This window comes from Colias croceus, chromosome 17 (assembly GCF_905220415.1).
Source record: "Colias croceus chromosome 17, ilColCroc2.1".
Classification (NCBI taxonomy): Eukaryota; Metazoa; Arthropoda; class Insecta; order Lepidoptera; family Pieridae; genus Colias; species Colias croceus.
The window spans coordinates 1,508,149-1,534,707 of NC_059553.1; the positions used below are offsets into that span (position 1 = coordinate 1,508,149).

General features: G+C 35.5%; 1 protein-coding gene across 1 annotated transcript in view; it reads right to left on the bottom strand.

Annotated features, from left to right (window-relative positions):
- LOC123699272 (ATP-binding cassette sub-family A member 2-like) overlaps positions 1-25,279 on the bottom strand; it is a 30,880-nt gene extending 5,601 nt beyond the window's left edge. The window contains exons 1-29 of the mRNA XM_045646194.1: positions 24,811-25,279; positions 23,754-23,883; positions 23,027-23,131; positions 21,571-21,584; positions 21,374-21,488; positions 20,081-20,166; positions 18,530-18,688; positions 17,938-18,166; positions 17,530-17,697; positions 16,868-17,046; positions 16,271-16,414; positions 15,574-15,691; positions 14,956-15,110; positions 14,204-14,431; positions 13,396-13,534; positions 12,221-12,470; positions 11,621-11,679; positions 11,380-11,492; positions 10,805-11,024; positions 7,030-7,112; positions 6,111-6,324; positions 5,251-5,472; positions 4,059-4,181; positions 3,409-3,645; positions 2,512-2,606; positions 1,596-1,740; positions 1,318-1,431; positions 879-1,012; positions 336-483 (exon numbers count right to left, since the gene is read on the bottom strand). Of these exons, the coding sequence (XP_045502150.1) occupies positions 336-483; positions 879-1,012; positions 1,318-1,431; positions 1,596-1,740; positions 2,512-2,606; positions 3,409-3,645; positions 4,059-4,181; positions 5,251-5,472; positions 6,111-6,324; positions 7,030-7,112; positions 10,805-11,024; positions 11,380-11,492; positions 11,621-11,679; positions 12,221-12,470; positions 13,396-13,534; positions 14,204-14,431; positions 14,956-15,110; positions 15,574-15,691; positions 16,271-16,414; positions 16,868-17,046; positions 17,530-17,697; positions 17,938-18,166; positions 18,530-18,688; positions 20,081-20,166; positions 21,374-21,488; positions 21,571-21,584; positions 23,027-23,131; positions 23,754-23,883; positions 24,811-24,993 (4,309 nt within the window). The 5' untranslated portion in view covers positions 24,994-25,279. The remainder of the gene's footprint in view (positions 1-335; positions 484-878; positions 1,013-1,317; positions 1,432-1,595; positions 1,741-2,511; positions 2,607-3,408; positions 3,646-4,058; positions 4,182-5,250; positions 5,473-6,110; positions 6,325-7,029; positions 7,113-10,804; positions 11,025-11,379; positions 11,493-11,620; positions 11,680-12,220; positions 12,471-13,395; positions 13,535-14,203; positions 14,432-14,955; positions 15,111-15,573; positions 15,692-16,270; positions 16,415-16,867; positions 17,047-17,529; positions 17,698-17,937; positions 18,167-18,529; positions 18,689-20,080; positions 20,167-21,373; positions 21,489-21,570; positions 21,585-23,026; positions 23,132-23,753; positions 23,884-24,810) is intronic.
- Positions 25,280-26,559: the final 1,280 nt, after the last annotated feature.

Below are 26,559 nucleotides of genomic sequence, written 5' to 3' on the forward strand. Positions count from 1 at the left end.
ACTCTTCTCTTCTGTGTTTGTCAAAATTCAAATAGCAGAGGACAAATCAATATTGGCATTACTTTAAAGTGATTTGATAAAAAATACCACAAGAAATAAACTTTTACGACCTAAACTAACTGGTCAATAAACACAATGTTTCGAAATCATAACTAACAGAAACCATAAGAACATATTATATATTGTTTCAACAATAATTTTACTAATACTAATATAAATTTAATCATTTAACATAAATACATACTTTAAATTTACCCCTCAAAATATCAAATTTCCTAAACATAGAAATAACACAGGAACTTTATAGATGTCCTATAGTATACCTATGCACTTACCCACAACATCAATCCACGCCTGAGCTTCATTTGCCGTATCTTGGTCATTTAGACCTCGTAACGTCATCAAAAGAACCAAATTTTCTCTCCCGGTAAGAAATTCGTCCATCCCGGAGAATTGTGGACAATAACCCAACGAGTTGAGGTACTGGAAATGTTAAGAATATTTGTCAAATTTAGTGTGAGAAGTAAAGAATTGATTGAATGTTTATTTGTTTGTTTATTGCTGTTAAACTAGACACTAGTGTTAAGTGTATCTTAATAGAAACGATTTACGAATTTATAAAGTTAGTTATCGTATAGTTACATAGTTTTATCAATCTTTGTATAGGATATTGACTTTAATCTACTTATAAATTTACTAAATAATTTGGTATTTAGTATTAACTAAACTAACAAAATTGATTAAAGTACACAAGTCCAATAAATATCACATATACAATAAATATCAACATATAAATAAGTAAACAGTGTCAAAAAAATCTCCTTTTTTACCCAGAAATAATAAAATTTACCCCCAAATATATTTGCTAAATTTCTCACCTGCCCAGGCATTTTGCCCAAATGATTTCCATTAGCGAAAATCTGCCCGCGCGTCGCACATTCATCTGCTGTTAACATTTTGAACGTTGTCGATTTGCCCGCACCGTTAACTCCGAGCAGACCGAAACATTCGCCTATGTTTGTAATGATAATTTAAATAAATAATAAATATAACAAAAAAAACCAACTGTCTTGTTATGAATAATAAAGTCCTCCATATATGCATTCAAAATTGAATTGATTTTAAGCAGAAACTATATCTATCTACTGTCTTATGCTTCGTTAGTATTTCAGAATACATAATAATTAATATCATTATTTTTTTATTATTATTATCATTAAATATATCATCAAAATAAATTAATTATCTCACTCAAAACAGAAACACCAGAATTTAGAGAAAATTGCCTAAGTTACCTTTTACACCTATAAAACTTACCTTTTTTAATGGAAAAACTGACACCTTTAACCGCATTGCAAGACTTTCCCAAGAAACGTACGTAATTCTTGTGCACGTCGTCCACTAACATCATATCCTGGATTTGCCTCTTGGCTGTAAATTTTATATATTATTATAGAACACTGAAACATTCTAGAACGACATAAAACTGTACTTTATAAGAAAATTTACAATTACAATTTAAAAATAAATTAAATAATAATTGAAACATATTTATTTAGGTTAGAAAAAATTTTGTAAGTATATAAATGACTTACGCAAACTAATAGCCTTGCTAACGTACGCCTTCTCGGCGCGCACAATCTCATCAATATTGTCCGAGCTGGTCGGGTTGTACTTGCTGTTGAACACACGGTCGCACAGATAGTTGAATATTCCCAGTTCTGTAGCTATCACTATACCCTGAAAAATAATGACAATTTGACTCCATGTTATACAAAATTTGAGTCTTGATAAATGTACAAAGTTCGAATTAAATCTGATTCCTTTAGATTCAAATTTGAAATAAATTCGAATCTAACGGAGTTGGTTACAATATTACATACAGACATACACGTGAAGATATTATATATGCGTGTTAAAATATGATAATGCGTGTGAAATAATGTACTTTTTATATAAAACTAGCTGACCGCCCGCGGCTTCGTCTATAACCTAATAAATTATATACTAAAACCTTCCTCTTGAATCGCTCTATCGATTAAAAAACCGCATCAAAATTCGTTGCGTAGTTTAAAAGATTTAAGCATACAAAGGGACATAGGGACAGAGAAGGCGACTTTGTTTTATACTATGTAATGATAATGTTGCGGAGCTGATATCATTTGCACACCATTTATGGCTAATGTGTTGATTCGACCTATAATGTAATATTGTTATCTTTGTACACACATTATGCAAATAAAGAAATTTATTTATTACTAGCGGTCCGCCCTGGCTTCGCCCGTGGTACATATTTCGCAATAAAAGGTAGCCTATGTTCTTTCTCAGGGTCTAAAGATTATCTGTGCCAAATTTCATCAAAATCGGTCCATTAGTTTTTGCGTGAAAACCATACATACATAGATACAAACCTTTTCTCTTAATAATATTAGTATACATAGATTTATTTAATAAAAAGTAAAAAGAGTAATAGAGTAAGAGAACATAGAGAACCAATGTGCATACACTCACCATATAAAATATAGATTGTAAGAACAGAACGAGTATGTATCCAGCCGGCGCGTATCCGTCGAAGCAGAAATAACATCTGGGATTTATATTTTCTTCTGAAAAGCGGGATATCAAGTTTTAATTAGAATAATTATGTAAAATGACTAGCTTTCCGCCCGCGGCTTCGCCCGCGCAGTCAAAGAAAAACCAGCATAGTTCCCGTTTCCGTGGGATTTCCGGGATTGCGTCATTTTCCCGGGATAAAAAGTAGCCATGTCCGTTCTCGGGTATCAAAATACCTCCATACCAAATTTCATGAAAATTGGTTCAGTAGTTTAGGCGTGATTGAGTACCTAACAGAGTTACTTTCGCATTTATAATATTAGTATGGATTATTGATTTATATAATTTATTTCAAGTGTTGTTACCAAAAAAGAGTATATTAAATGAATGCTTGAGCATAAAAAAAAAATGTGGAGAAGCGACATTTTAACCGACTTCAAAAAAAAGGAGGAGGTTATCAATTCGGCCGGTATTTTTTTTTTTTTATGTATGTACACCGATTACTCCGAGGTTTCTGAACCGATTTACGTGATTCTTTTTTTGTTCGATGCGGGATGGTGTCGAATTGGTACCATAAAAATTTTATTCGAATAGGCCCAGTAGTTTTTATTTTATGAGCATTTTTGTCTGTAGGTATTTGTAAATTTTGCAAGTGCAAGTTTGAAGTCGGTTGTTTTTAACGCAGTTATCACTTGTTAAATTATAATTGACACTGTAATATGGAATCAAATTATTCAAGAAAAGCTTTCCTCGATTTTATACACAGGTGATAATACTGCTTTTATATATATAGGTTGGCAAAGAACTATTTTATTACATTTGATATTTAATCTACATAAATATAAGGAAACTCACCACAACACTTCTTAACATCAAAACCATTGTCCATCACAAACAAATTCGGACATTTATCCCTATTGAGATGGCAATACGCGTTCAGCCTGGCAACATTCACCCCTTTCATGGTGGCTGTTGTTAACGCATGGGGTGGTAAAGTATAACTTATTAGAATAAGGATATAGTCGCCAAAACTCTTCGCTTCCGTTTCCGATATTATTTCTGACGCCGTTTTTATTGTTGGCGTGATGAATCCTGGAAAGAAAGTATGAAATCTATACTTCTATACTAATATACAGAGTTTGTTTGTTTGAACATATTAATCTCAGGAACTAGTGAACCAATTGTAAAAAAAACTTAAACTGATTTATAAATTTTTTAGTCCACTAGTTAGAAGATCACAAAACACATACAAAAAGTTATAGATTTCGCGATAATTCGTTTGTTAGCGGTCAAATTGTTCAAACTCAAAACTCAAACATTTATTTATTCAATTAGACTTCTTCTAGAAGCACTTTTGTATTATTATTACATATTTTAACATTTACCACCGATTTGGAAAGCAGTATCTATGAAGAAGAACCGGCAAGAAACTCCATAGTTGCTTTTTTAAATCATGTCAGTATTGCAATTTAATTTTATTAGTCCAATATTAATAAGAATCTCACCAAAAATAACAGCAGCCGCGGCCAACAGAACGCCAGCGCTTCTCTCACCAAAGTGGAAACTTATTGCATACATAAAGCTTAGGAATGCTACGATACCGCAAATTAGTGTTAGAGTGAGGGTACCTGTAAATAATGTAATATAAACTGTTATGGTAACCTGATAAGTAATATGAAATAAATATTATAATAATTATAGACGCTACCACAGAATACATAATAGTAGCTAAACGCTACAGAACGGACACTCTCCGCCTCCCGCCAAAATTAAACACTTACCTCACCCCGCACGATCAGACATGTTATGGTACCCATTTCCCCGCAAGGACGATACCAACGACGTCTTTAGACGAAACGCAACGAAGATTGACAACATTAATCAAATTGACTTAAAGAAATTTTATTATTTTGGATTTGTGATTATCGTTTTTCGTAGAAAATGGACATATCTATATTGTGCTGTTTACGGATGTATTTCATCAGAAAAACACGAATTTTTTTACGCTAGTCACAAATGTGCCAACCATAAAGCGTTAACACACATATTTGCAGTCTCTACAGTGTGACTGTCAAAACGATAATTTTGAATGGAGTGTCCGGGGTGTGACGCTACTAAACTATGTAGTCTGACCTATTTCAATATATTATTTTTTAGTTTATTTTTCACAGAACACAGATTTAAATTTAATTTTGGTCAAGAGTTTTATAAGTCCCGCCCTTTTATATGAATTAAAAGTACGTGTGGACGTAAGTTTTGTTATTTATTCCATGAAACTTTCTATTATAAAATTTAGATTTTGATGTAGAGAATGTTGAAAAATTATGTTTATTAGCGCTTTGTGTTTGTAGTGCATCAGTAGTACCAATAGTGCTCTTAAAATGATCGCAGACAGATTCTATTGTATGTGCTTGCTCCACTGCGAGCAAGTACACACAACTTAAATAAATTGTAAAATGAAATTGATATTTTTGGTTTTATGGCATGCAAATGCTTTTCGGGTTCGAGTCCCACCTCGTGATCGAGTTTTTTCTATTCTTTATAAATTTATATTTATAAGTTGTAAAATGATAATGATAATTAGTAGAAATTACTAACAAGTGGACCTGAGATGTTCTGATAATAAATGAATTTGAATTAGTCCTGATTCGCGATCCTAAATTTTATCCTAAATTTCGATGTACCAAAATATCTCACCAAGAAAGTCCCCTTGATTGATCGTGCCCTCCTTCTCCAACGTGACCGCAGTGATCAATGTGGGCAACACCAACAGCACGGTGTAGAGCAAGGCATGCGCTAACAGTGTTGCCAGCCAGTAGAGCTGGGGCGAAGCGCCCGCCATTATGTGCAAGTGTCTCGTGCCGGACGCACGCTCCTTGCAGGGCAGGGACACGCTCATTATCGCTGTTGCTAGGATTACTGTAAATGTGAAAAAAAAAATTAAAACTAAGGATAGGTGTGGTCTGGGGTAATTGATTGAACAATTTCCCCTATTTTTAAAATTTTGATCATGTTTTTATTAGTTATAGATAGACAAATAGGGGCTAAAAGACTAGTTTTTTATGCCAACTATCGTAAAAGGCTACTTATTTTGCTCTGATTGAAAGAAACTGTTTTAAAAAATAAACAAGGATTATTATTTTATAACACAAGTTAGTCACCTCACTACCGGTAGATCGTTTGAAAGCTTTGCACAATCTTTCGTAATTAAAAAAATATTTAACCCTTTAGGCTTTAGCCGTTCTTCAGCTGTTATCAGTGGTGTAAGTACATGATTTTCTTTATTATAGACCAGATTTCCGCCCGCGGCTTCAAAGGAAAACCCGTATAGTTCCCGTTCCCGTGGGATTTCCGGGATAAAACCTATCCTATGTGTTAATCGAAGTTATCCTCTATATGTGTGCAAAATTTCATTATAATCGGTTCAGTAGTATTTGCGTGAAAGAGTAACAAACACACACATCCTCACAAACTTTCGCATTTATAATATTATAGCAGGAGTAGAATATAGATTGAAGTACCAATAAATCAACCACATTATCGACATTTATACTTACTAAAAACAATACAACTAGCCCACATGACCGCCATGATCGTGGACTTCGGTTCCACTATATCCTGGTGTATATACGCCCTTTCCCGTAACAAGGGATGGTTTATAGTTGTGAGTGTTGTCCCATCGGCCCAGGGAAGGAGTTGAGTTGCTAATACATTGGTCAATAGGTTCATAGCTACTGGTGCTGCGTGGCGTATACGTGTTGTGTATAGTACCTGTAAGATTTTTTTTATTCAATTAAAACATCACTACATAGTATAAAACAAAGTCGCTCTTCTCTGTCCCTATGTCCCTTTGTATGCTTAAATCTTTAAAACTACGCAACGGATTTTGATGCGGTTTTTTTAATAGATAGTGTGATTCAAGAGGAAGGTTTTAATATATAATTTATTAGGTTCTAGACAAAGCGGGCGAAGCCGCGGGCGGTAAGCTATTAACATATATTTTACAAATAGGCATATATGAGAAACTATAAAACAATGAAGGTGATACATAATTGGAAAAGCCGGAGAAGGAATGACAATATGTTTACTATACTAAAAGACAGGCATATTTAAACTTATTATAAACCATTAATTGAGTATAATGAATTCGTAGCGAAGCAATAGCACTGATCGCTGCAGTCACGTACAACATTTTGCCTAAGAATAAAGGTGAATTGAAAAATTTATAATAAAATAGTAGAAATACAGATTAAAAAATGTGTGGATGTACACACGTAAGAAGTGAAACTTTTTTATGAACTTATTTTACAAAAAAAAAAAAACTATATGCAACTTTACAGAAATACCGTCGAATCACGCGTGGTAGGGATAAGAAAAAGATGGCGCGTAACGGAAAAATGTCACGCGTAACAAAAAAATGTTACACTAAATTTTTTTCCAACCCCGATAAAGAAGTTTCACTTCAAAAATGCATACCTTAGCATCAGTATCATTAAGTTCCACTCCTACTAAATATTTATTGTACTCCAGTTGGTCCCGTTTGCTGATCCTCAAAATATCTGCAAATAACAAATATTTTTATTTTAAATTTCTTTACAAATTGCTCCGAAGAAATCTATTAAACGACGTGTGTCACTCGGGGACTGCCGCGGTAAAGCTATTGCATGCTATGCCTTCAAGCCACACCTCCGCCCGTCGGAGTGGGGAGCGTGAGGTTTTTTCGTTACGGAATTTCTCTATTCGGTCCCCGCGCTCAAGGCCCGCAATAGAAGCTATGCAATAGCTTAAAAACAACACAGGTCAATACATCAACATTATAATAATAATTAGAAATGAGTCGGGAATAAAACAATTTAGTATAACTCCACACGTTAAAATATTAGTAGTACAACAATAAACACGACTTGCTTTCATCTGAACAGCCTTTAAAGATGCACGAAATATCTGAAAGTTTAAAGTATGAAAGAATTGACGTTATAACTTCTTGAAATAAAAAAAAGCTATTACTATTCTGTCAGTCAGTCCGTAGGTCGCTTTATAAATAAACCAGACCCTAATCAACAAAACATACTATTTCCTTTTAACAATGCGTTATTTTTTAATCAAAATTAACATCTTATGGCGGGCTATTTTATATAATAACTATCTGTGATCCGCGGTTTTACCCGCAGTGTTTCGCTCCTGTTGGTCTTAGCGAGATGATATTATAATATAGCCTTTAGCATTCCTCGATGAATGGGCTATCTAACACCGAAAAAATTTTTCAAATCGGACCAGTAGTTCCCGAGATTAGTGCGTTCAAACAAACAAACAAACTATTCACCTTTTAATATTAGTATAGATAAAAAAAATAAACATAATTTGTATCTTGTATTTCGTCCAAAGATTCCCTGACCTTTAAATTACAAAGACGCCATCTGAACACAAAATTAAACCTTCATTTCTGTAATTATTTATAAGTTTAAAACACAATCTTATTGAATCACGATACGAGGAAGGGAACAATTACTTATGGATAAGTTTAGAACGATGTAAAATTGATGTAGGCGTTATCTATAAACCGGGCTATACTAACTGTCAAAAATTCCTTGAAATGTATGAATCGCAATTACAACAAAGGCACAGAGCTATTATTTTTGGAGATTTTAATATCGACTTGTTAACAAAAGATAAAAATACCAAACTATACAAATATACTCTTAAGTGTAATGGACATATATTACTCAATAAACTAACTAAAAAATACAGCACAAGAGACTCTTCAAAAAAATCTATCATTGACCATGTAAGTACGAACCTTCAAAATGATAATTTTCATTTCGCAATAATAAACTCATGTATTTCCGACCATAAGCACATATACGTAGAATTAAAAAAATATTTACCCCCAAAAAGTGTTAAAACTCAATATAAAGCAATTAATTACGAAAGATTATCATCCCTGTCTGACTCCATAGTTGATACTGAAATAAACAAAGATTATACAATATTAGAAAATAAAATTAAATCTATTATAGATAAAAGTAAGATTACTAAAACTAAATTTCTAAATCTGCCCCGAAAAGACTGGATAAACAAAGCAATTTTAACAGAAATTAACGAAAGAAATTTATTATGGTCTCAACTAAAAAACAACCCTAAAAATAAAAACCTTCAAATAAAATTTAACACTCAAAAAATAAAGGTAAAAAAATTTATTCAAGACACAAAAGATTCTTACTATTACCAAGAATTTACAAGGAATATAAATAAACCCAAGAAATTATGGACTTTAGTAAATAAATTAGCTAATAACAAAACTGTAAAATGTACTTTACCTACTAAATTACTTATAAATTCTGAATATATTACCGAGCCAAATGAAATATGCCAGATATTTAATCAATATTTTTCTACAATAGGATCTCGTCTAGCAAATTTAATACCCCTACAATATCAAGCCAACTCTTCCTCAACCTTACCTAAATCACCATCAAAAAAGTACGAATTATCCACTTTTGATCCGTGTACACCTAATGAAATTTTAAAAATTATAAATAACCTTAATTCAAACTGTAGTACAGGTCTTGATGGTATTACCACAAAAGCAATTAAATGCATTAAAGAAAAATTGAATCATACCTTAAGCGATTGTTTCAACCAAGCTATAAGTCAAGGACGTTTTCCGGATTCGTTAAAAATAGCGAAGGTAACTCCTATCTATAAGAGTGGTTCAAAATTTGAACCTGGTAACTATAGGCCAATTTCGGTGTTGCCAGTGTTGTCAAAAATATTAGAGAAAATTTTACACACGAGATTAGAAAAATATTTAGACTCATTTAATTTTATTTCAGTGCGTCAATACGGTTTTAAGCCAAAAAGTAACACTCTGTCAGCGACTATAGACCTGACTACTAAAATAAAACAGAACATTGACGCAAAAAATTTAGTTTTGGGAGTATTTATTGACCTACAAAAGGCCTTCGATACCGTTTCTCACGAACTTTTAATAAAGAAATTAGCATCCATTAACATTACTGGTAAAGCACTAGACATGCTGAAATCATATTTAAAAAATCGATCACAAATCGTTAAAATAGATAACTACAATAGCATTCCCTTACCAATTACGTGTGGCATACCACAAGGTTCGATTTTAGGCCCATTGCTTTTTTTAATTTATATTAATAATTTACAAGATTTAAAACTAAATGGTCATCTAACACTTTATGCGGATGACACCTGTCTGTTTTATTTTGGTCCCTCTATACATGACATGATAAAGCAAGCACAAAACGATTTAAATAAATTAAATAAATGGTTTCAATACAATCTACTAACAATAAATATATCTAAAACGTGTTATATTAAATTCAAAGCTCAGAACAAAATTATTCCACCACACGCTCCACTTAAAATTAACGGTGTTGTATTAGAACATAAAACCCACGAGAAATACCTAGGTTTGCGAATCGACAGCTCTCTAAAATGGAATTATCACATCGACCACCTAAAAAATAAATTATCAGCACTTCTTAGATCTCTGCGTAATATCACTTCTTGCATTCCTCATAAATTACGCCACACCATCTACAACACGTTAGTCAAACCTCACCTAATGTATTTAATAGAAGTATGGGGTAGCGCTTACAAAAATAAATTAGCGCCACTACAAATTTTACAAAATAAAATTATTAAAACCATTTTTAAATATCCTTTTTTAACTTCTACAAATAAAATCTACGACGATACTAAAATAATGAATTTAAAACAATTATACTTTTATAATACGTGTATGTTCATCCACAAAGCGCTACATAAAAACATAAATACAAATATAATATTCTCAACATCAAATCGCCACTATCCTAATAGACGAGCTAGCTATCTTGCCCTCCCGAAGATCCGAACGAATTATGGAAGGCGAACGGCAACATACGAGGGAGCACGTTTCTATAATGGATTGCCAAGCAAATTAAAAAGTGTAAACTCATTCATTGTATTCAAAAAACAATTAGCGAAACACATCCTGGAAGACCACACGCTCAAACTTTGAATGCAATGAATGAGTACCTAACCTAAACTTATGTTTATAGTATGTAACTTACTCTAAATTTTTAACTAACGAATGATATTTTTTATAAATACCTATGTTTAAAATTTAAGTTTCTCATGTAAGTGACTTAATGTCTTAATGGGAATAAATGTCTTTAAACCTTAAAAAACAACCTTGTTTATGTAATTTACTTCATTTTTATACAAAAATACTCACTATCAGCAACATCATCTGCCATAACAAAGTCCACCTTCGGGTAGGCATCGCTGATCCCCCTCAAGCTGCTCTGGTTGACCCTGTACAGCACCCTCGGCTGCCACACCCCCAGGAACAGCTCCATGTTCATGGTGGCCTGGGGACTGTCCCCGGGGGGTGACTCCTCCTCGTTGGAGGTGCCCGTGAACAGGCATATCATGAGGATCGGGAGGAATAGTTGCTGGAAACGGTTTGGTACGTAAAATGAACATTGAGCAATGGAGTACGTGATATATGAAAGAGAGATAAGAGATGATTGATATGAGATTGAGTTAAATTTTGATAACGTTAAAGAATTACCTGTAAATGAAAATAAATAAGATTGAGTGAAATTGTAAGGTTTAAACGATTATGTTGAAAAATCACAGGGATAAAACCATACATCATTTGAAACAACAAAATTTAAAACTGCTCAGGAGAACAGAAAAGTACTTATACAAATTTTTTTCGTATAAAAGCTGTTTTTGTCATTTATTTATTTAACATACATATAAAAATGAAACCAAAATATAATTTAAAAAGTATAAAATTCTTACCAATATCAAGAATGACCATTTCTTTGACCAAATATACTTCATTTGTCTCACAAAAAGCACGCGAAATTGTCTCCAGTATAGTGGCAATCCAGTTAATTTTTTATATGTTGGCTCTGAAAATAATAATAATTTAAAACGTATCTTAACTTAAAATTTTCTTTCTTACATTAAATTTAAACTTTTTTAAGAGAATAAAAATAGTTATGTTAAAAAGAAGATCAAAATAATTCCAAGAACTTACCTTCAGATTGTCCATCAACGGTATCATCTGAGAAAGTTGTCGTAACATCGCTGCATAGCCTAAAAAATATAAAAAATATTCGATAAATAGCACAATGTTTCTTTTTATATACTTTGCATTATTAATCAAAAAAATTACAAATCTGAATATAGAAAAAAAGTGATTAATACATCAATGGCAATACTAATTTATAAGACGTATATTTGATGCTGGAAATACGATGTCTATACGGGAAATAACCTTTTTAAGATATTTGGAACTAGCTTTCCACCCGCAGCTTCACCCGCGCAGTCAAAGAAAAACCCGCATACTTCCCGGTCCCGTGGGATTTCCGGGATAAAACCTATTCTAATTCCCGGGGTAGAAAGTAGCCTATATGTCCTTTCTCGGGTATCAAAATATCTTTATACCAAATTTCATGCAAATTGGTTCAGTAGTTAAGGCGTGATTGAGTAACAGACAGACAGACAGAGTTACATTCGCATTTATGAGGTAATATTAGTATGGATAACGCTTATTGAACCAACAATAAAGTTATCAAAACATATGAGCGCATAAAACAAATTAAAGCCTACAATTTAATGAATTAACAAAACTCACTTCAAGAAAACCTCCTCTAGCGTAGACTTTCCAACACCAATAGAATCTATGCCCAGTTCTGGCTTATTCATTTCCAACATAGTAAACATTTCTGGGAACTTATTGCTGCTATTCGCGGGGAGATTGTAAGAGATAGAGTTAAGAGAAGACTCTTTTACAGACGCGTCTGGGACCTTCGATTGTATAGCCGCTGTAATGGCTGGTTCGTTTGGAAGACCCACTGTCGTGAATGACAGGCGGTAGCCTGAACCTGTAGAAAAAAAAAAAAACAAATTGGGCAAAGTTTCTTGTTAAAACAAAAAATCATTTAATTTATAGGAGCTAGTCGTTTGCACAAACCACATGCACAAGTCACATGCGCAAGCCGAATGCGCAAGCCGCATGCGCAAGTCGCTTGCACAAGCCGCTTGTTTAAACAAAAAATCATTTTATGTATAGGAGCTTGTCGTTTGTGACAGCTTCGACCGGGTGGACATTAGATACATTGAGAATTCTGTAAAAATGTAGCTTTATGATAATTTTTTTTTAAATTGATCTTGTAGTTCAATCGCAAAAAAAAACAAATCTTGTCTCCTTTTCCTTTTTGTGACTTGCACAAGCCACATGCGCAAGTCGCTTGCACAAGTCGCACGCACAAGCCGCTTATACCCGCCACTTGCGCAAGTCACTTGCACAATTCACTTGCACGAGTCACTCGAGCAAATTACTTGCGCAAGTCACTTGCACAATTCACTTGCACGAGTCACTCGAGCAAATCACTTGCGCAAGTCACTTGCACAAGTCACTTGCACAAATCACTAGCCCAAGTCACTCGCGCAAGTCACTATCACAAGTCACTGGCGCCAGCTACTCGCGCAAGTGTCACACCTACCGAGTGCCCGTTTGAGCCGCATGGTGGTGGCGTGGCACCGCAGGCGGCCCGCGTGCAGCGCGGCCACGCGGTCGCCCAACGCGTCCGCTTCCTCCATGAAGTGCGTGCTCAGCAGTACTGTGCGCCGCTACTCGCGCAAGTCCCACACCTACCGAGTGCCCGTTTGAGCCGCATGGTGGTGGCGTGGCACCGCAGGCGGCCCGCGTGCAGCGCGGCCACGCGGTCGCCCAACGCGTCCGCTTCCTCCATGAAGTGCGTGCTCAGCAGTACTGTGCGCCGCTACTCGCGCAAGTGTCACACCTACCGAGTGCCCGTTTGAGCCGCATGGTGGTGGCGTGGCACCGCAGGCGGCCCGCGTGCAGCGCGGCCACGCGGTCGCCCAACGCGTCCGCTTCCTCCATGAAGTGCGTGCTCAGCAGTACTGTGCGCGAGCCGCGGAGTGACTGGGAACAAACATAGTTAGTTCAAAGTGAGTTTTGTAAAAATACCTAAGTGCTGATTTACACAGGGTCAGTAACTGACTACAAATTCGAAGCAAATCAGTGCTGATCCGAAAAAAACCCTGTGTAAACAGATTTGAAGTCAGTACAGAGGCTTGAAGTCAGTGCTGATTTACACAGGCCACAGGGTCAGTAGACAAGTCAAATTCGGCGCCGCGACTGACTTGTCTACTGACCCTGTGTAAATCAGCACTAAGAAATAAGCTTTCTAACAAGACTCAAATTGAGTGGAAAGGTCACGTATGAGTAAAGGTCACGGTACACATTTGTTGACAAACAAAGTTGAATCAAAGTGTTGCTATCAAAGTGTAAATTATAAATTTCGCTTTTTAATAAATTTTCATTTTGCTCCCTTAACTACTTTTCAAAATATTTTTAAGCTATTGCATAGCTTCTATCGCGGGCCTTGAGCGCGGGGACCGAATCCAGAAATTGCGTAACGAAAAACCTCACGCTCCCCACTCCGACAGGCGGAGGTGTGGCTTGAAGGCATAGCATGCATGCTTGAATAGCTTTACCGCGGCAGTCCCCGAGTGCCACACGTATTTTTTTTTCTCATATCACTATCAAAATAACATATCAATTTAACCATCAAAATATCCCGTAACTCACAGCCAGCAGATCCCACAGCTGCCTCCTGGACTCCACATCCAGCCCAGCGGTGGGCTCGTCCAGCACCAGCAGGCGCGCGTCCCCAGCGAGCGCGCAGGCCAGCTGCAGGCGTCGCTTCATACCCCCAGAGAGCGACCCACTTTGCTCGTGGGTCTTACCCCCTAGGCCCAAATGGTCCAGGAGCTTGAGGGACGACGACCTGGCCTCCATGTAGCCGCTGCCTTTTAGCTGTGGATGAAAAAATAATTATTAACCCAATGAGCCCCGAGCGGCCCAATCGGGCCACGACACAATAGATTTTTGTCTGTGATTCCGGGGCCTGAGTTATTAAAACGGAAAATTTTATAAAATACTAGCTGCTCCGCGCGGTTTCACCCCCGTAGCTCTACTCCTGTTGGTCGTAGCCTGATGATATATAGCCTATAGCTTTCCTCGATAAACAAGCTATCTAACAGCGAAAGAATTTTTCAAATCGGACCAGTAGTGCTCATGATTAGCGCGTTCGAACAAACAAACAAACTCTTCAGCTTTATAATATATAAAATATTTCTTTCATACCATCTTTTTACGTATGGCCTCACATATTTTTGCAACCTCTAATGAAAAGATTAGATTAATGATAAGAAGGCTAAGCAATGATGATGAAAGCTTTCAAGTTTGCGTTGTATTACCAAAATTAAACCAAAATTCATAAATCATAAAAAAAAAACATTCCAACATTTTTCCCCAATTAAATACCAAGTTTTATCTACCATAGTAAAGAACATGACGTGCTCGAGCACGGTGAGATCCGGGAAGAACAAATTGTGTTGCGGGCACAGGCCCAGGTGTTGCCGCATTTCATCCCGCTGCGTGCACGTGTCCAGCCCCTCTACGTACACTTTGCCTTCGGTGGGGCTTAGCATTCCTGTAAATTTATAAAAAAAAAACGTGTGGCACTCGGGGACTGCCGCGGTAAAGCTATTGCATAGCATGCCTTTAAGCCACGCCTCCGAGCCCGTCGGAGTGGGGAGCGTGAGGTTTTTCGTTATGGAATTTCTAGATTCGGTCCCCGCGCTCAAGGCCTGCGATAGAAGCTATGCAATAGCTAAAAAATTTGTTTGAATATCCCCATATTATACACTTTTCGTCATTCAATCGCACCTAGCAATCTTGGTGAAGATAATGAAATTTGTTAAAACATATAGAAGAAGTTGTAGAAGTTTCTAAACATAACATTTTGGAGTTTAATTCATCATTCTTGTTAGAATACTATCCCTTTTTTGTTGCTATCATCTTTTTATTTTCAAAATACTATTCTAAAAAAGGTATAAAACCTACCCTTCATAGTACATACGTATAAATAAATAAAAAAAAAAAACTATAAATACCTGTAATAATAGACATAAGGGTAGTCTTGCCCGCACCATTGTGACCGAGCAGCACGGTGATTTCACCTTTGTACACGTCCAGGGACACATTGTTCAACGCCCTGGTTTTGGGGAATACCTGGAAATCAAAGCTTTGTGTAAAGAATTTGAATAAATAATATTCCTGTTATTTGCATTACATGACGTATATTTTTTATAAAATAGGAAAATTAAATTTCGTGTATATTTTTAAGGTTTAATGTTAAATTTTTTGTTTTTTTTTTTCACAGATCAATATTTGTTTATGAGCTTATGAAAGTCTCGTATAAATACGGAAAGATTTAGATATTACTAGCTATCCGCCCGCAGCTTCGCCCGCCTTTTTAAAGAAAAACCCGTATAGTTCTCGTTCCCGTGGGATTTCCGGGATAAAACCTATCTTATGTGTTAAGCCAAGTTACCCTCTATATGTGTGCTAAATTTCATTGTAATCGGTTCAGTAGTCTTTGTGTGAAAGAGTAACAAACACACACACACACATCCAAACAAACTTTCGCATTTATAATATTTGTAGGATATTTTTTATTTTTTACATGAGGGTCGAATACTCCTTACCTACTACGTTACCCTATGAATCAACGTTGCTACGGAGGTAGTATACAGATTTTGTTTCATGCAAGATTTCATTTAGTGTCCTAAATGTAACTTTAGTACTAACCTTCGACACATTGACGATCTTAATCCCAACCTCCATGTCCTTTGGCGGCTGCTCGAAGAAGAGTTGATCTCTTTCGTCGCTCATCTCTTCTAACTCTTCCACGTCAGCGTCTGGTACTACTTGCCGCTTGCTCCAATACTGTTTCTGTTTTAGGAAACGCTGCTTATTATTATAACAGTGTGTTTTAAACCTTAATTTTAAGTTTGAAGTTTAATAAAGACAAAGATAAATGCATGACATCTTAAAACTGAGTAACGTGCTTATTCACTGAATATTCTATTATATTATTATTATAATAATATCTTATTTTTATATACATTAATTATTAATAATTTTATCTTATTAATCTTATTACGAAAGTGAAGTAGTACATTTTAAATTTAAAGAAGAAGAAACAGAGTCCAGATCAATGACAAAACTGTTATTTCTTTTCTTGACTGTTTTGAATTTACTTATATATGTGAGAATATTAATGCATTGATGGTTCAATACTGCTACAAAATATTTTTAAAATTTTACAGAACATTCACAACAAATTATACAGTTCATAGGCTGAAGGATCATATTGGCCAATAGAAATGATATAATTTAACTTACTTGGCAGAAGAAATTCCAAGGTAACGATTGTCCATACGGCCCAGGGTTCACGAGGGACAAATAAAGAGCCAATGTGAAGAAGATGGCAGATTGCAGAATCAGGAAGATGAGGCAGGCGAGTACGGATATACAGTTCTGGCTATGAGTGGTGGCCATGTTGGCAAATGTAATACCGAGACCTGGAAGAATATTATTATTTTTATTTAGAGCTATGGCAACATAATATGGAGGAGATACACAACAAACAAACATAATATGGAGGAGGTCTACGTAATTAAGGAAACATTTATTGTTGAATTTTTATTGTTGAAATTGTTGAATATTAGTCCTTTTGTTAGTTTTTAAGTTTAGTGAAAGTGTTTTATTACATTGGAATATAACGATTTTAATCCTTTTTTTTAATAGATATGAAAGAAATGTTTCAGATTGAAGGAAAATAATGTTATGATTGCGAGTATGCATGCGTGCATGTGTACGTATGAGTGCGTGCATGAGTGTTTTCTAGTGTACTTTTAGATATATGAGTGTTTTGTGTGTGTGTGTATCTCTAATACGTCACCAGTTCTCGCCATATTTTTTAAACGTGCGTATGAGTGCGCGTGCGCATGTATGCATGTGTATAGGTGCCCGTATACATATGTATTTTTTTATATATTCCTTACCATACTGTTCCAAAGCCACCATTTCGCTCCAGAAGCAATGCATCGGGGCGTGAGGCAAGAGCGCGGCAAAGGGAGCGATTGTACGCGCGAGTGTACGGCCCTCTAATAGCCGTACAGGTATCCATAGAAACACGTACGCGAACGTTGATAGTGATACTATGTATTGGGCTGTGGAATAAAAAAAAAGTGTTACAAATGGTTGGAATTTAATATTATTGCCGGCTTAAGATTAATAAGATAAGTTTTTAATGAAAATTGGTACAATGCACAATATAACAACATTTAAACTTTAAAACAAATCGGAAAAAAGTAGTTTTCGGTATTCGGTAACATTATATGTTACAGATTTTGATAAATGTAATCATAATTCGTATATGTATTAGCGCCAAACAAATATTTTATACTCACGATTCTTCACCAAGAAACTGCATGCGAACGCCATAGCGACAACGGTGACAAAATACAGGAACATCATTATAGCTATGAGTACGGGATTCGAATTCGGTATCAGCGCGTTTGGAGACGAAGTTAGTAGCGCTGCACCAACGATACTGTACACTATGCCCACGGGTAGTACGTTCAGGAAGTGCGATACGCTGAGCAGGTTTGATGACACTCCCACCATCTTTATGAGCTCCTGGTACACAAATATTGTTCACGTTAGTGAAATTCATATCACAATAGACAGATACAACCAGTAGGAAAACTTCAGACAACGCGTTCGAAATGGCTCACGCACACAAGCAAGCGTGTCGGGTATTCTAATATCTGTCAAATGTCATAATACCCTTACGATTCTCGTAAACACGCTTGCTTGTGTGCGTGAGCCATTTCGAACGTGTTGTATGAAGTTTCCCTACTGGTTGTATCTGTATATCTAGGTTAAATCTTTGAATCTTGCCAAAGTTTAACTTCTGCGTGATATAAAAAAAAAAAAAAATTTTATATTTTTACACACTCCTCAGTCTGCACATAAAATTCTATTGAAAAGAAATCGAACCTGTATCCCCGTAGTCCTTTCTTCCAGCAGCCTGGACATGAGGAACACGAAGACTAGTAAAAGCGAAATCCAGCAGAGAAAGCCCAGCAGTTGGCCGATCAGCTCTATCGTGTGGTTCTGAGTTGCTTCCGCGTATGGAAACTCTTGGAGGGAAACGCGCTGTAAAAAAATAAGTAATTGTGGAGGAAGGAAGGTGGAATTCCTCCATCGAAAAAGGGAGGATCCTCGACCAGTCTACTCGACTGGCCGGCCGTGAAGGCCCCGATGGATGATGTCGGAAAGTTGTATATATAGATAGCTCTGTAGCGAAACATTTCGCTTGCGCGATTCAGAGCGAGGTGTCGCTACAGGACTCCCCTCCGAGACCGGAGGTCGTAGTACGAATTGCCTTGCCAGTGCCAGGTATGTTCCAGTGAGTCGGAACAGGAAGCCGCTAGTTCACGGTGAGTCGGAACTGAGTGTGGTGATGCTGCGTGTAATGCTCCAGTGAGTCGGAGTGTGCAGTGAGGATGGCTGTGGAGCTGACCAAGCATGCGCGATCGCACATGGTAGTGGACAGAACTCCATTTGAAGTCGAGTGCGCTGGCTGGCGGGCGGTGATCGTAGGCGGGGAAGGGATAGGTGAGCATGGACATCATGGATGGACAGAAGGAGTTGTGAACTGTCAGGGGTCACCACTGTGGAGGAAGAAAGGTGGAATTCCTCCATTGAAAAAGGGAGGATCCTCGACCAGTCTACTCGACTGGCCGGCCGTGAAGGCCCCTATGGATGATGTCGGAAAGTTGTATATATAGCTCTGTAGCGAAACATTTCGCTTGCGCGATTCAGAGCGAGGTGTCGCTACAGGACTCCACTCCGACTCACTGGAGCATTACACGCAGCATCACCGCATTCAGTTCCGACTCACCGTGAACTAGCGGCTTCCTGTTCCGACTCACTGGAACATACCTGGCACTGGCAAGGCAATTCGTACTACGACCTCCGGTCTCGGAGGGGAGTCCTGTAGCGACACCTCGCTCTGAATCGCGCAAGCGTAATGTTTTCGCTACAGAGCTATACATACAACTTTCCGACATCATTCATCGGGGCCTTCACGGCCGGCCAGTCGAGTAGACTGGTCGAGGATCCTCCCTTTTTCGATGGAGGAATTCCACCTTCCTTCCTCCACAGTAATAAGTATCATTCTAACATTTTTTCGAATTTAAGAACATTTATATAACAAAGTTAATACATAGTATAGTACAACATTTATATAACAAAGTTAGTAGGCATAGTTGAAATAATCCACTATTACTAAAGTGACAGATATCACAAGCCTAACTTTATTTGTTACTTGCTGAGCCGCGCAGTTCACGTTTAAGATTGTGGATTTTTTTTCCCGCTTTTGCAACATTTTGCTGCTTCGCTTCTTCTAAGCAACATGCTTTATACACTATCTTTATAATATTAGCACAAAATAACCATAAATATGTATGTATGTGAATTTGGTATTTGTTTACGTATCTGGTATACTCGATCTCTCTACTCGTATAGCTCATACATTATACATACCTGCGTTATATCGTTTCCAGTTAAAAGTTGCAAGTAAGTTGTATCTATGGTCCATTGCAAGCGAAGAAACGGTTCGTAAATTGTTCCTGAAAAAAAAAATTGCGGAAAAAATTAATAACTGTGTTCTATGCTATACTTTCTTATGATTAAAACTTGTATGAAAAAGTGGAAATAATACTTTGAGGCTTCGTTCGCGTATACTTCTCGTTTTAAGGGATTTTTTTCGCGATATACGCGTCTCAGTAAGATTAATTATAAAAAAAGATTTAAAATATTGACATTTTGGTCAAGTATGTAAGAGACAGACAGACAGAGTATTTTTAGGAATTATTAATTGAGATTAAATTGTACAAATTCAATATAGTTACAAAAAAAATGGTTGTTTGTAAAGTAGATTTACGATCGAGATGTTTACGTGATATAACATAATGCAGTGGCAGCGCTCGAGATGAGACGGGAGATCGGTCCGTCTCTCTCTCGTTATACCTGCGATCGCGCTCGTGAGGTTTTGGTGTGACACAAGTTTCTGAACATGTCACCCGACTAAGACGATTTTAAAGACGTTATCACGTCAAAACAAGTAAAGAAGCCACGATTAAATAAATAAAAAATTAATTAAATTTTAATTATATTAATCTCAACCTATGTTTCATACATTATCCAAGTTCTTAGAATGAGTCTCATATTATCCATTAGGTAGCTGTTATGACGTTATCAATTCTTATGAACGTGTTTTTTTTGTTCACAGCGAGTTCTTAGAATGAGTCTCATGATAAGACACGATGGTAGCGATATTTGAGTTATGCTACCTGAGTGTCAGAAGTAATGTAAATATTATCATTGATGATACATAGTGGGTTCATGGGTTGCGTCTTGTACTTGTAAAATATTGCAATGCATGTTGTTGTTGAATGTATATTGCACCACGATACGTGCAGGGAAACGCAAAGGAGTAATGTTTAAAGACATGGTTTTCCTCGAAGTATTCGACGCCTTCTACAGGTGAAAACTTAGCAAAATTGAAAATGAAAAAATCCATTGCCATAGAAACTTTGTTTATAGACAACTAATAAACAAGCAAATTGAAGTATTTCGCGAGTAGGTATTTATTTAAAGGCCCGTATTCACAGTCAACTTTTGTTTAACAACAAAATGATCAAAACGTTAGTACTGGTAATACTGTGTTGCAGAGTTCCTAACGCATGTTGATAAGCCGCCCAAGCAGAAATAATATTTTGTAAGCGATAACATTAAGATGGTCAACAAATGGTTGCCATGAATCTATTAACTTACCGAAATTCTCATGCGTTCCCAGGCTACCACTTTCCGCTGCGTATGAGTTGGTCTTGAAATCGTTCTTCATTCGGATTGTATAATTCAGTTTCTCTGGCCATGTTCCTGTAATGTTCTGGGGACAAAATTATTCTTGAATTATGTATTTTTTTAAAGTCCTTTTGAAAAATAATATTTTTATATACATGTTTATTTACAGGTATAGCCATACCTAATTTTAATTTTGTTTATCATTGTGTAATTTCATAGCAGGTTGTGTTTAGGTTTTGTGAATATTTATTGTTATAATGAGGGTTTGATTTATCTCGCTCTTTTTATTATATTTTGCCATGATGACTGTTTCATTCAATACCTAATATGGATTAATTTTTACTCTTAGGGCCGATTTTTCATTTTTCAATCCATAGTTAAAACTTATCCGACCGGCGACCAATAAAGTAGGTATTACACGATAGAATGCCTGTAAACTGTCAAATACGGCCAAAGAATACATTTTTGAAATGGTAGTTTAGTACGTTATTCGACGAATAAGTATTAACTAAGGATTGAAAAATCAGCCCATATTTAAACAAAATGGATTTATTATGGTTCTAACTTAGGACGGAACATCACATCTACTATAACCGCGTTTTAAATCGTATTTTTTTCTCTTATGTTGTATTATGTATACCAGCATAAAATGGCAAACAAAAAGGTTATTTTTAAATATCCTACTCCAATACAAGATAAGGAATCCCTGTTTAAACTTCATATGAAATGTGACTAAGCAAAACAAACAGTTATGTTTTCATGATAACTACTTTGTTAGTATTAGTATTATTAATGCCTTACAACTATGTATGTATGAAATAAAATTAAAAAGAAAGATGTATAAACATTTACTACTTTATTTTAAGTATCACATACAAAAAAACTTTTTGAAAGTCGGTTGAAAATTCTGGCGCTATGATATGACTGAGCGAAACTATGAAAAAATTTTTTTTACTGAAGAGGTAATAAAAAATTGAAAACAATGATTCAATCCAGGTTGGATCACGGTTGGATATAATTGCAAGATTCATTCATTGACTCTTTTAACATGGTCAATTAAATTGAAATAAAATGGCGTCATTTAGCCTTGGTCGCTTTAAAATTGTTGTAATATAATTGTGAAATTAGCTAGAGTAATTACCTTTATCAGAATATCTTATTTGCGATCATTCTATATAAAAGCGTTTGAATGCGTGATACACATAAAAATGTTAGTCCATGTTATATAAACACAAAATGTCATTATTTTGGATATCATTTATGAACAAAATTTTTTTTATCTGTATGGGAAAGGAGTACTTAAGTTCGGCGATTGGTAAAATTCTCGACAATATTTAATAGACCCTTCCCCGCTTCTTCAAGCAACGCCTTCTTTCCCCATAAGTAAGGACATCTTAATATATATAAATCTCGTGTCACAATGTTTGTCCTCAATGGACTCCTAAACCACTTAACCGATTATAATAAAATTCGCACACCATGTGTAATTCGATCCAACTTGAGAGATAGGATAGGTTTTATCCCGGAAATCCCTCGGGAACGGGAACTATGCGGGTTTTTCTTTGAAAACGCGGGCGAAGCCGCGGGTGGAAAGCTAGTATTGCTTATAAAATATTTTGTAACATACCTGAAAAACCACAAGGGCATCACGATTGTTCATCTGGCTAGATACTTGTTCGATTTGCGATTCATTAGACAAAGGAATGTAGCCTTTATTTATTCTATCCACTGTGAACAAAAGTGTTTGTGTTAAAATTAAGTAGAATGAATTATTTATTTAACAGTTTATTGTGCAATAAACCAGGTACATAAAATAACAATTTATAATAAACAAAAGCACAAAGGGCGGCCTTATCACTATGCAGTGATTTCTGCCAGGCATCCACGGGGAGAAGGAAAAGAAGCGAGATAATAAATTGAGAAACAGAAAAAAAGAAAAACAATTCTTCGATTAAGTAGAAGTAATTAAATAATTTAATGACAATTAGCTAATGAAGTAACGGCCTGAATTTCTATTTGTATTTATTTAATTTTGAGCTCATTTTAAATCTTTATTTCTTTGTAATATTCCAAATAAGTTCATAATTGAATGACTCCAAATCATGTAAAAGAGATAACATCTATCCCTGCTCTACATTCCAGTCAAATCCGGCTCTATGTGAATAACAAGCAAAAACCATACTTTTTTCTTTTGATTCTAACAAAGTTTATAATGTAAGTAGTAGTAGGAAGTTGGATACAGATTATACGACAATAATTATACACATTATAAGTATATGATAACATCAAACCAACGCAATGTAATTTTTATTCTAAACCAATATAAAATCAACCATCAAACGCAACTTACCAGAATGCAACTTTTGTTTGGGTAAACCCATTCTGTCTGCGACCCTTTCCATCAACAAAGTGGTTAAATCTGTCTCTGGTACATAGTATATTGTTGCAGGTCCCTTTATCTTGTCTAAGAATGTTGGCTCCTGTAAATATGTTTCAAATATGAGAGGAAGAAGGAAACGGTATTTAAGAGAAATGCTAAGAGGATTTCAAGCTGTTGGAATCTTTTGCTAGTGAAGCTCATAGAGATATTATGTATTTTTATATTATTAGTTTTTATTTATTTTCAATTAATTAAATACCATTATTATCCACAATGGTTCCTAAAACTATTGTTTTCAATCAACCAACTTCAGTTGTTTTATTACATCATAGTAGGTCATACTTATAGTTCATAAATAACTAAATAAGGTCATGGTTTTATTTCTCACAAAGTTACAGCCTCTGCATAACAATGTTTTCCTATAAAACTTGGAGACTAGCCAAAACTTGCAAGGATGTAGATTAATAGTATAAGGATATTGCTATCTGTATGTATGCCAAATATTTTTTGGTATACCAGTATATGGCAGCCAAATAACTTAATGAGACAATTAAGAGCCCAGCCTCTTTACTAAATAGCATATTTAAAATTAATTGTCTAAATGATATCCAGCCAGTTTAATGTTACATTTAGGGCTGATTTTTCAATCCTTGGTTAAAACTTATTCATTGAATAACAAATTAAACATTTCAAAAATGTATTCTAATGGACCGTATAGGTATGACAGTTTACAGTTGACATTTTAAAATGTTTGTGTAATACTTTATTGGACGGATAAATTTTAACCAAGGATTGAAAAATCGGCCCTTAATTTCCATTAAGGGCCGATTTTTCAATAACTGGCCGATTCTTTAATTAAAAATGTAACCTGTTCAATTATAATATGTAACTTTAGTATTTCAGTTCACCGCTCAGGACTGGGGAAGATGGAGAGTTCTCGTCTCAGAGGCCAAGACCCACTTTGGGGTTTCAACGCCAGAGGAGTAAGTAAGTAGCTTTAGTATTAATATAACACATTTGAACTTACTGTGTTGTGAATGTTCCACCCATCAAAAGCATGAGATTTAGGCACAGGATTTATTTTGTCCTTAAAAAGATATAGTATTATGAAGAATACTATAGGTGATGCGAGTTCAATAGGAGTTTGTATGAACCGTCTTATCCGAACTACCAAGTGCTTGTACATAAGCACCCATAACGCTCCACGCATTTTGATTGATTTACGTTTATAACAACTCACGAATACACTTATGATTCACAGTAACATTACACTCCAAACAACAATGTTTACGGTTCAACCGATCCCATTGTTTAAAAGGAAATGAAGTAGATAATATTTTTTTTTACATTTCGCTAATACCACTTCCGTATATAAGTCTTTTAAAACTTTCACTTGAACGATTATATAGTAGTTCTCACCGCACATTCAATTATTGATTTACGTAAAAAATAATTATTTCATGCGATGCGAGTGCAAATACTGAATTTAAAAACGTCTGAAGCTATGGTCTGAAGACTGAAATCGTAGTACTAAATAGGTTTATTGCTCTTAGTACTAAACAGTCTATGAAGTTTGACGTCGATTATAATGTCAATCTGACTGTTGACAGTTGACACTTGACAGTGGTAACCACAGGGCAAGTAATATAGTAAGAGACACAGAGCGTGGTAACTGGTGAATAATGTTTTGAGCTCCCCTGCCTACCTGTACAGGGTGTCCCAAAAAGTAGTGATGAACGGAAGCTGGGAGGTAGAGGACCTAGAGGGCTATCCGAATCACCACCATGTTTTTTTTTTTCAATCCACATCAATCTAATTTCTATAAATTAAACTTCTCAGTTAACACCTTTCACCCATCGATGGCGATGGTTCTCCGATGTTTATCGTTATTTCAAATATTATGTATTTTTACTAGCCTAGAACTTTAAAATAATAATTGGGGCATTATCTACAATAGTCCGAAGTCAAAAATATAGCTTTTAGAATTTTTGTGTGTTTGTCTGTACGTAGGTATATCCGAAAACTCGAAAATTACTACATGGATTTACTTAAAATTTGGTACATAAATAGTTTGAGATCTGAGGAAGGTATAAGAAGAGGATATAAGATAGGTTTTATCCCGGTAATCTCACGAGAACGGTAACTTTGCTGATGTAGCCGCTGACGGAGAGCTAGTCTTTGATCAATTAATTCATGCTTATGTTTAACAATAAACTACAACTTTTTCAAACTAGCATTTAAATGAGACCATTAGGAAAGCATCAGTTTTCAAATAAGGAACATAATCATCAAAATCGGTTCACCCAGTCGAAAGTTCTTAGGTAAAAAAAACCTTAATGATCTAAGAAAAAAACAGATAAAAAAAAATGTTGTGTGGTTTTATGAAACCACGGTAAAAGTGAAACTTTTTTCACAATATAGCCATTTAACTAAAAATTATCGTATTTGTACGATAATTATCGTACGTATCGTGCGTCACGCGACATGCGCTACACAGACCAAAAAGTTTGAGACTATCTAATAAAAGTTTCACTTTAAAAAAATTTTAAGATAGTCTTCCATTTTTGAAGCCAACTTGTAAGTTTTAATATCTGTCGGAGGGAATAAGTTTTAAATACTTTCAAGCTTTATTATCCATAGCCTGTGTATATAGCCTATAGCCCCTAGCCAATAAAAAAAGAATCACGAAGTATTTTTGGAGTTTGCGGCAACTAAGCTAAATGAGCGATAAAAATTATTGATACCCATTGAGATAATATTACTACGTATGGAAGAG